The following is an 11,218-nucleotide window of genomic DNA, read 5'->3' as shown; positions in this document are numbered from 1 at the left end:
ATGAGATGGAGCATTGCAGCCAGGAAGATCGAGAAGAGCGTTTGTGCAATGACACAGCCTTGCTTGACTCTGGTCTGTACGTGAATTGGGTCTGTGGTAGAACTGTTGGTCAGGATCATGGCTTGCATGTCATCATGAAGCAGGCGGAGAATGGTGACAAACTTTTGAGGGCAGCCGAATTTGAGGAGGACACTCCATAATCCCGCACGGTTGGCAGTGTCGAAAGCCTTTGTGAGGTCAAAGAAGGCCATGTACAGCAGTTGGTGCTGTTCCCTGCATTTCTCTTGTAGTTGACGCGCGGTGAAGATCATGTCCATTGTGCCCCTTAGTAGGCGGAATCCGCATTGCGACTCTGGGAGGAGCTCTTCAACCACTGGGAGAAGGCAATTGATGAGGATTCTTGCGATGACTTTCCCTGTGGCAGACAGCAGGGAGACTCCTCTGTAATTACCACAATTGGACTTGTCACCTTTCTTGAAGATGGTCACGAATACGCCATCTGAGATTTCCTGGCATGCTTTCCTCCTTCCAGATAAGAGAAATGAGTTCATGTATTCGCGCCAGTAATGCTTCTCCGCTACGTTTTAGTGCCTCGGGGGGATTCCATCTGCTCCTGAGGCCTTGTTGTTCTTCAGTTGTCAGATGGCCTTTTCAACCTCATGCCGGGCTGGGGTTGTGCTGAGGTAGTGGCGGGTAGCATGCTGCGGGATGGAGTTGAGGACACTCGCGTCGAAGACAGTCTCGGTCAAGGAGATCTTCAAAGTGCTCCTTCCAGCAGGCACTGACTGCCTCTCTGTCCTTGATGAGTACCTCTCCGTTCTTGGCCCACAGTGGGGTAGGACCTTGGGTGCTTGGGCCATAGATGGTCTTGACTGCGCTAAAGAATCCACGCATGTCGTGGTTGTCGGCTAGCTGCTGGATCTCCTGCACGTCCTCCACCCACCATCTATTCTTTAGGTCGCGGGTTTTTTGTTGGACCTCGGCCTTCAGGCGTCTGTAGAGCTGCTTTCTTGCTCTCAAGTTCTGTTGCTGTTTCCAGATCAGTAATGCCTTGCGCTTGCGGCTTATTAGCTCCTGGATCTCCTGGTCGTTTTCGTCGAACCAGTCTTGGTGTTTCCTGGTCGAGTGTCTCTTCACAGGTTCTGATTATGGAGGCCTTGAATGCAGACCAGGCGCTGTGGGCATTCTGTGTCCCTGAATCACTGGGAGCCGCCAGGTTGCTTGTGAGGCGCAGGCTGAATAGGGCTTTCTTAGCAGGGTCTTTGAGTGCTCCAGCGTTGATTTTCCTGCGGCATTGCTGTTTTGGGGCTACGTTGATGGAGATGACAGAGCAGATTAGGTGATGGTCCCTCGCTCGGACGATGATGTAGTCCAGCAGATGCCAGTGCTTGGAGCGAGGGTGTTGCCATGAAACTTTGTACTTGTCTCTCTGCCAGAACAAGGTGTTGGTTATGACAAGGCCATGTTCTAAGCATTTCGTCAGGAGGAGGGTACCATTGGAGTTGGCTTTCCCTACCTCCACTCTGCCGATCACACCTTCCCAGAGGTCTGTGTCCTTTCCAACTCTGGTATTAAAGTCGCCAAGGAGGAATAGCTTGTTGCCTGTTGGGACTTGGGACAGGGATTGTTCGAGGCTGGAGTAGATTTTTTTGGTCTCGTCTGTGGCTTCCAGTGTTGGGGCATATGCACTGAAGAGCGTAGTGCATTGGTTCCGAGCTAGGGTGGGCCGTAGAGTCATGAAGCGTTTGTTTATTCCCCAAGGGGAGTCTGTGAGATGTTCAACTAGCTTATTTTTTATAGCGAAGCCTACCCCATGGAGGCGGCGTTCTTCTTCAGGTTTGCCTTTTCAGAAGAAGGTGTAACCACCGTCTTGCTCCTTGAGCTGGCCTTCCCCTGCCCGCCGGGTCTCTCTTAGGGCGGCGATGTCTATGTTGAAACGTTTGAGCTCCCGGGCAACGATAGCAGTACTCATTAACTACCTGCAACCTGGTTACCAATTTGGTTTCAGTAAAGATCAGTTGACCTGTGATAGTCAAGATTTGGAGTGTTTCTCAGCACAAAAGCAAAGAAGTAGCCCTTTAGTAGGGTATGGTATCCCAGCTGCATTGGCTTATGGTGGCACATCTGCTGAAAAATATACGAGACTCTCTCACAGGATACTCCTCTCTGCTTCAGTCATGATTACTGGATGTTAAAACCCATGAAAGGGATTCTTTAGAGAAGTGTGCTTGGTCTCATTCAGTTTCTGTACTTTATCAATGTCTTAGTCATTGTCATAAAGAGTTTAGAAGAATGAGAGGTGATCTCATTGAAACATATTAAATTCTTAGAGGGCTTGACAGGGTAGATGCTGAGAGGCTGTTTCCCCTGGCTGGAGAGTCTAGAACTAAGGGTCATATTCTCAGGATAAGGGGTCGGCCATTTAGGACCGAGATGAGTAGAAATGTCTTCACTCGGGGTTGTGAATCTTTGGAATTCTCTGCCCCAGAGGGCTGTGGATGCTCAGTCGTTGAGTATATTCAAGACTGAGATCGATAGATTTTTGGGCACTAAGGGAATCAAGGGATATGGGGATAGGACAGGAAAGTAGAGTTGATGTAAAAGTTCAGCCATGATGGTATTGAATGCCGGAGCAGACTCGAGGGGCTGTATGGCCTACTCCTGCTCCTAATTCTTATGTTTCTTATGTTACTTTGTTGATGACATCATCCTCATAATTGGCTAAATGGATGGTTTAGTGCACTGCTGTTCATCATTTACTGCTGTGCTAAACCTATACTGGAATCCACAGCATAGTATTAATATTAATCAAAGCGCTTAAAATCTAGATTACAATATTGCGCCTAGCAATAAAACTACAGACATTCCAAACATCTACCCTGCAGCAAGCAGAAGGGGATAAAATTTGTTAATAAAGAAAAACAAAAGGGCAACGCCTAGACTGAGAAAAGCAAAGCAACACAAGAGTAAATACTCAGCTATAAGTAACCTTAGAATAAAGCATCTTCCTGCTTGCACAGGAGTAAATAGATAGGAGACAATTTTTGTCTTCTGTACTCCAGCACAGAGCTTTGCATGCTGGGAGTGCATACCAGAAAAGAGGGCATGAGCTGCCAATAAGTTGTTGCCCATTTCAGTAAAAACAAAATTTTACAGCATAAAGAATAAAGTATGGAACCAGTTTTTCTACGCTTTTTGCTTTGATGTAGATCGGAAAATATACAGTAAACAAAAGAAAATAAGGCATATGCACATTTTGGCATGGACAGCATATCATGCTACAATACATGTAGTTGATATTTGTATAGTGATTGGTATGATTTCATTTATATGGTTACAGAAATAACTTACCAGAATCCAAAGGAGTCAACGAATGAGGGTCTCTTGCTTGCTCGAGAAGATAAAAATTAGGCAAATCAAGCAACACTCGGTATTTTTCTTTTGTTGTAAGTCTTTCTTCTCAGATCTTTATTGTGTTCCACCTTTAAACGTGTTACCATTTCAAGGTTGTTGAGCTGTTTTCTGTAATCCTCAGTATCTCAAGTAATGTTGACCCTTTTTTTGGCGGTAATGTACACTTTGAAATTGCATTTCAATGCCCACTCGTTGTATTTATTTTGTTGGGTTATCCTGTAATAACCTCTTTTATTTTTAGAGATTGATTTGCCATTTTTTCTACCCTAAATAAAACCTTTAAATAAGCTGGAGTTTGCACTCCATTTCTTGCGATTTTTCTGCCAGTGCAAAATGAGTTACATTTATTGATAAACGTCAGGTTATTAGTTTTGGGGGGGTTAAGTATGTTAACCTATATGATTAACTTATTGTCAGCAGTACGTTACTGCAGAAGATGGTACTCTTACAGCTTTCTGTTAACTATAGCTGAAGTGGGTGTCACTGGGTTCAATAGCTCTGGTTGAGTACACGTTCAGAAATGATAAATGTTTGTATATGATATGGTATCGTTTTGAGGTTGCATCTGGCTGGGAGAAATTCATTAGTTTATATCAGGCAGAGTGTAGCACAGAGTGGTATGATGAAAGGTCACCCCTAGGAGTGACTGTAAAGCGAGTTTCGCGGTCTGAGTCATGCCATCAGTGGTGCCAAGTGTAGGCCGGAGGCTTCTCTACAGGATAGGAGGATGAGTCACTGTGGGTCACTCAAACACGAATGGATGGCTGGTTACATTACAGCACTAGCAGAGACTTAGCAGCAGGTCTCCTGCCCACACTCTCAGTGTGAACAAAGACAGCAAAAGGGAAGGGAAAAAAATTGAAATAACTTCCAAAACATCAAAATTTACAGACAGATCCGAGTGAAAGAAAGTACGCAATAATTTATTTTGATATCAGCATACTAAATCAAAGATTAAAAAGTTATCTTAAATGTTAACAAGATAAAGCTGATTTACAAATTCTAAACACTGTAAAGAAGCAGTGTTGCCATTGTGGTCAGTTTTCAGAACAATCCTAGCTCTGGGAACAGCCTGCTCTGAAAGCTCTGCAGCAAACTCATCACGCTGGTCAACCGCAAAACTTTGTGTTGGACAAACTGCGCTTCGTGCTGCACTGCAAGCTTTTGCAATACAAATTTCTGAATTTTACCTCATTTTATTAATGATCCAAGTAATTAATTACTAGCACCACACATCACTGTGGTAACAGTGTATTGCTAGACCTTTGCCATATTTTTTCATACAGAATATTATGCTCCAACAACACTCAAGAAGCTGGACACTATCCAGGACAAAGCAGCCGGCTTGATTGGCACCCCATCCACCACCTTAAACATTCACTCCCACCACCACCACCGGCGTATCGTGGCTGCAGTATGTACCATCTACAAGATGCACTGCAGCAACTCGCCAAGGCTTCTTCGGCAGCACCTCCCAAACCCGCGACCTGTTCCACCCAGAAGGACATGGGCAGCAGGCGCATGGGAGCACCACCACCTCCAAGTTCCCTTCCAAGTCACACACCACCATGCTTCATCGTCGCTGGGTCAAAATCCTGGAACTCCCTCCCTAACAGCACTGTGGGAGTACTTTCACCACATGGACTGCAGCGGTTCACCACCACCTGCTCGAGGGCAATTAGGGATGGGCAATAAATGCTGGCCTTGCCAGCAACGCCCACGTCCCATAAAATGAATTTTAAAAACCACAAATCTGACAAAGTATATTGAAAGACATGGTGAAAACGGCTTTCTCCAGTTCTTTCCAAAAAAGCTAATTTTTGATATTAAAAACAAAGTAAAAATATCATTTTGACTTTACTGCCAAAATCTGATTGGAAGCCTTCAATGCCCTAGCACCTGCAAGACCATCACACAATCATTCATGAGCATCTTATTGCTTTGGGGGAAAAAAAAGAATAATCACAGACATTTTTACATGTAACACTTGTACATTTTATTTTAATTAAATCAGCCATTTTACACATTGCAGTTGCTATGTATTGGTTAGTGTTTTAGTTTTGCTTCCATTTATCTTTATTCTAATACATGCCCTCATAGATATCATATACAATATTTGTTATCACCATGGGAACAAGATGCTGATTCGTCAACTTAAAATTCACTTCTTCTCATAGTTCTGAAGTTTTTTGATTACACAGCAAAAAAAAGTAAAAGGTATAAACCAAAATGTAATTACAGAGACATCATCTGCGCTGCAAGTAACACCACATGGCATGGCCAGAACAGTTACACACTCTCTCTGTTGGTACTTGTAGTCAGTCAGTGCAGACCTCGACACTGACAAAACATGACTGACATTCTGCCTGCACTGATTGAGTGAGTTAACAATAGATTTATTTATTTAACTTTCTGAGCACTGAGTGAATATTGTCCTCATATTAACAAGTTTTCTGTACCATAATAACTTAAAAAAATCTACAATAAAATCTTATGAATACATTGAAGGGGAGAACTGAACAATTAAAAATACTATATATTTACCATAATCGGTTCCTTTTTTTTGTTTCTCTTTTTTTGTTGAGGCAGCGAGCTGAAACATTTCCCCAGTGCAAAGATGGTTAAACAACCGTATAGATGATTACAACAGCTATAAATACTACATGCATGTACAAAAAGAAGCCAGTCTTGTTGCGTAATGCTGAAATAACCAAAGGATTCTGTCTTTTTTTGTAAAGTTCTTCTCAATTCCAGTTATCTACAGTGCAGGTGCCAGTAGAAAGTACCAGACCACAGATACAAGATTATGTGGTTTGGTGGAAGCAGTGAATGTTGCAAATTTCTGGAAACAAGTATGGCAGCATGAATTACACGACCAAATGTAGCCTGTCACACACCCACGGTTTAAATTCATACTAATGCAATTAATGGAGAAATGTCTGATACATTAAGTACAGGTGCTAGCATATTTATTAAGCTTTGAGAAGTTTTGAGGGGCTGTAAGATTTTTAAGTGCTCCCTACTAGGCCTGCACACTCATAATCTGTTACTATGGCGACATTTAGTCAGACTCAATTCGGCAATGAAGAAAGGATCTTGTGTTTGGTGGTGATTGGTGTAGTCAAGGTAGGCAGTGTCTTAGCTTCACAAGCCAAAACACTTTTGCTATTTACATGTTTGTATTGTAAAGTCCTTCTGCTACAGAAAATGAGAAGAGGCCTGTGGATGAAGTATTTTCTGAATTTCAGAATAGTTGTTGCAGTTTGGAGGCAGCAACGTTAGCATGTTCCTAATACAGCCATATGAGGAAGCTCTAGTGTTCAAACAGTGTTAGTCATCCAAGATATGGATGCCATCTTTGGTCACAAATTTACTTACGGTAAAGAGAAAAGGCTAATTCAAATCTACCTCTCCAGGTACTCCAGCGTCTTCAGATGGAAATAATATGCAATGTCTTCATGTGAGCAAACTGTGCAGTAGTAACAGAATAAATGTGTGTGATTTGAGCTGTTTATTTTTCCTCCTGTTTCCAGTCCTCACTGCAAAAGCGACCAAGAAGTTGTTGTAGGTCGTGTTTCAGATCATCTTTTTGTAACGCTTCAGGCACATCCTCCAGCAGTTCCTCGTGTATATGCTTCCCCCCCTGATCCTTCACCACAGTCCTCTTCTGTGTGCTAGCTTTACTCATGGTCGCCCTGGAAAAAGGGACAGAAGGGGAAAACCAGAGGGCAGATGGAAAACAGAGAGAGAAAGAGGGGAAATCCAATGAAGGAGAGAAGGAGAAAGGGAGGGACCAGAAAAACAAAGTTTAGTACAATACTGATAGATATGATTCATGTTTTCCAAACAGCCACTTTGCTAATTATTTGAAAAGCAGAAGACCATGAACATTCCAGCCAAGGACTGACACCACCCTTCCCAGTTGTACAGTGGATTAGTGCAGTAAGTAATAGGAATGATGACTAAATGTTTACCCTCACGCTTTAGCACTTAAAAAGGAAAACCATTGCTAGAAATTGGAAATGACATCTCATTTAAGTGGCAAAGTGTAGAGTGGATTCCTAAATTATAAATCATCTTTTACCATTCACCCCAAGGGTGTGAACAGACAGTTGGAGTCCTGCTCTGCTGAGGAAACAGCATGCCTGTGAAAAGAGAACCTTTTTACAATGTAAAAGAAATAACTAAGGCATTCATACTCTGCTTGCACATGTTCTTCTGGCACATTCTGAAGCCGCATGTCTGTGTTTCACTCGGTTATTAGGCACAGCAGAATGCTGGTTTAACGTGCAGTACGGACTGAGAGCTACAATTGTGCAGGTAACTAAGTCCTGGAACTAAGGAATGCCCATAGCCAGGAGTAAGTATGTTAAAAGGAACAATAAACCATCCTTATCATCAGGTGCATGTTCAGGTGCTGGCTCCATTGTTTGTTGAGGGGTAACGAATTTTGTACTTAAGGTGAAGCAAGTCAGTGGTAAGGAATGAAGGGGTAGAAATTGGTATGCGTTGCATCTGTTTTTCAGCCATAAAATGGTCTCAAAGCATACCAACTTAGCAGTGGAAAGCCTGCGCCCAAGCTGCACAGGCATTGCTCCTACTGCTAAATTCACATGGCTCTTTTCTAGGTGTCCCAAGCAGATGTTTAAAACAGGCATTAGGCCCCTTAAATATGTAAATTGAGTGCATAACACCTGTTGAAGGACCCCATCGAGTTGGCGATCAGCGGGGCAGGCGTTCGGGCAAACCTGGTCACGCAACAGGCCCAGGTCAAAATCTACCCCAAAGTGTTTTCCGATTTCTGCACCGAGTGTTAGTATCAGCCACTCATAGGAACCTTACAGCCAGCCGAGAGTTCGGTTTAATCAGATCTACATACAAGAGATTTGAAATTACACTGTATGGAAATAAAGACTAGGGTGTATCTATACAGCATGGTTACATACAGAGTATATTGCCTCTGCATTGCATCAATGACGTGCCTTAATCCCAAACTTGGAAAAGCATCCCTTACTGTACCAATGTATTGTATTTTCACTTCTCACACCAGCTGTCATTGTAACTTCACTGAGTGCAACTATCATTTCAGGGGCATCTGTGTTCCATTGTGGATAGTTTTGTGCTGTGGATTTATGGTACTCGAAACTTGGTAGGAACCTTACAACCAGCAGAGAATTGGGTTCACTCAGATCTACAGTATGCATCAGAGATTTGAGATTACACTGTGTGAAAATGAGGATTATGGTATCTCGATTTAATTAAAACAATCAATCACATATCAGCACACTGAAGAAGTGTGAATTATCTAACACTAGCAATTGCATCTACTGGCTCCACTAGAGCTACAAAATAATCTCACTCCTTTCACTAAAAACTGATGGAAACATGAAACAAAGATGGGATATTTCAACTGACCATCTAAAAAATTAGTGACATGATTGATTCATATCAAATTTGACTTCAAAAATGGAACCTTTTTAAATTGAATATTATGGGTTTGTAATAAACATTTCCCTGTGTTAAGCATGTTATTAATGAATGGTGAATTTCAAAGGACGACAACATCAAAGGGATCAACTGAGTAAAAAGTGTCCTCAAGTTTGGGATACAGTAACACTAAAGAGAAATGTCGAGCTTCCTAGTGACTCCGTTGGTAAATGCACTGCCAAGTTTGGAACTTAACCATCTGGCAGATTAAGCAAGTGAGCAGAACGATGACCAATACCGTTTAATACAACAAAATGTACTGCACTTTCTGACTTAAGAATGGCTGATGGGAATAAATGGGGAAGCATGAGCATGGGGGAGATGAATGAAAGGGAGTTAGGGGTCACGGAGATCATCAAAAGCTAGCTCACAAGTGCAAAAAGTGATCAAAAAAATTAATGGAATGCTGGGCTTCATCACAACAGGTATATAATATAAGCATATAAGGAAGCATTACTGCAGTTAAGCTTTGGTCACACAAACAACAACTACTTGCATTTATATAGAACCTTTAACATAACCGGGGCTTCACAGGACTGCTATCAAATAAAATTTGACACCGAGCCACATAAGGAGATATCAGGACAGGTAAAAGAGGTAGGTTTTAAGAAGTGTCTTAAAGGAGGAGAGAGAGGTGGCGAGACTTAGGGAGGGAATTTCATAGCTTGGGGCCTAGGCAGCTGAAGGCACATCAGTTGAAATATTGCATTCAGTGTTAGGCATTCACACGGTAAATCCTGTTTCAATGTTCATATAGGACAATAAAAAGTTAAGAGTTCATTGTAAGGAAAGCAGTCTGCTGCCCTGTATGTATACTTAATGCTGTATATCAGTTTCCACGCTGACTGAATATTATTTAATGACGTATAACACTGCAATTATTACTTGGTAATTTATCCTAATTATTCACTTAAAATTATTTACAAAAAAGGGTTGTTTTCTGAGCTGCTTGATGAAATGGCTTCTCAATGTACTTTTTAAAATGAATACAGAGACACACACAAAATGAGCCTTATTGGAATAGTTTTATTTCATTTTGTGTCTGTTTGTCCTACCAGAAACTATCACGGCCAACACCAACTGCCAGCACCCTCCATATGGCTTTTACAGCTTAGAGCTGTGGTAAAAAAGCACTTCAGAACAAAACAACTTAAAAACACACCAGCAGGTTTCAGATAGCTCCATGCAATTCCTCTCGAGCTACTCTGATTAATTGTTAGCATACACTGATCACGTCGTGTTAAATGACATCACTGTGACTACTTTTGAAACACTACCCATCCACTAATGATATAAGGTGCAGACAGACCTCCACTATGCATTAGCTGGTTAGTAATACTACCTACAGAAAAAACAAGAACACTGCAGGGTAACCCAAACCTTTTAATAACTGATCCATCCTCTTTTACAATCTCTCTCTGAACTACATTTGGGATGTGGACCTTTCCATGGTTTCCTGCAAAACTTAGAGCCTGGGCAGAAGGAAAACAGTACAAATATATAAAACAGCCACAAATAATGCTGCCTAACAATCTGTATAAATCTCTAAGGATAAGAAACAAAAAAAATGGCACAGTGGTCATGCGTTTCCTGAGAAGACTTTTTTTTACTGCAATCTGTGTCAAAATGACCCAGAAAAGTTCTCAAACTGCTTGAGATGCCTAATTACTGCTGACTTAATCATTATCCTTATCATTCTCGGGATTACCCTAGGAAGAACCTTATTACTCCAATGTTTAAAGCTGGGATTGAAATTTTTATTTGAAATAAAAATCAGATTTCAAGGTGTACATGTTGTCTTATTGTATCAGCCTTGTAAATCAGGAAACACCCAGCAGAGGATGCTGTAGAGCTTATGAAATGATTCAGGACGAAGCCTGAATCGAGTACTTTCACTTGTTCTGTTATTCTGCTTTCATCCTCTTTACGGCATTTCCAGGATGTCATCAGTATTAACTTTCCACATGACAGATGAAATCTGAACCCTTAACTGCTTTGCCACTGGATAGTAAATACACTGAACCCCATTATGTTCCTGGTACATATTTCTGGAAATTTCCTGCTGCTCAAGGGAGCTAATATCAACATCTGCTGTGAATTATGTACATTCATTTGTTAAGTTACTAGTTTGTCAGAGGACACTTTAGTGTATCAGAGTACTATTCCATTGCTCACATACAAGAGCATAAATTATATAGTTAATGTTTGGGGATTGAGAGTAGGGCATAGTATTGTATCTTACTCTGCAGATCACACTCACCTGCTACTGGCCCTGCCCTGCTCTCCTGTCAATTATGGCCCTTCCAACACCACTCAC

General features: G+C 41.8%; 1 protein-coding gene across 33 annotated transcripts in view; it reads right to left on the bottom strand.

The window, feature by feature from the left end:
* Nucleotides 1–5,385: 5,385 nt before the first annotated feature.
* ank2b (ankyrin 2b, neuronal) overlaps nucleotides 5,386–11,218 on the bottom strand; it is a 1,120,520-nt gene continuing 1,114,687 nt past the window's right edge. For 32 of the 33 annotated variants that reach the window (XM_085962253.1, XM_085962237.1, XM_085962241.1 and 29 more), the window contains 2 exons: nucleotides 10,282–10,373; nucleotides 5,386–7,109 (listed from right to left, as the gene is read on the bottom strand). In XM_085962253.1, the coding sequence (XP_085818379.1) occupies nucleotides 6,926–7,109; nucleotides 10,282–10,373 (276 nt within the window). In that variant the 3' untranslated portion in view covers nucleotides 5,386–6,925. The remainder of the gene's footprint in view (nucleotides 7,110–10,281; nucleotides 10,374–11,218) is intronic. The other variant, XM_085962266.1, reaches the window with a different exon arrangement.

This window comes from Somniosus microcephalus, chromosome 2 (genome assembly GCF_052327205.1).
Source record: "Somniosus microcephalus isolate GS21.2 chromosome 2, FLI_Smic_1.0, whole genome shotgun sequence".
NCBI classification, from domain to species: Eukaryota; Metazoa; Chordata; class Chondrichthyes; order Squaliformes; family Somniosidae; genus Somniosus; species Somniosus microcephalus.
The sequence above is the reverse complement of the archived record's forward strand: the minus strand, read 5'-3'. Positions and strand labels throughout refer to the sequence as shown.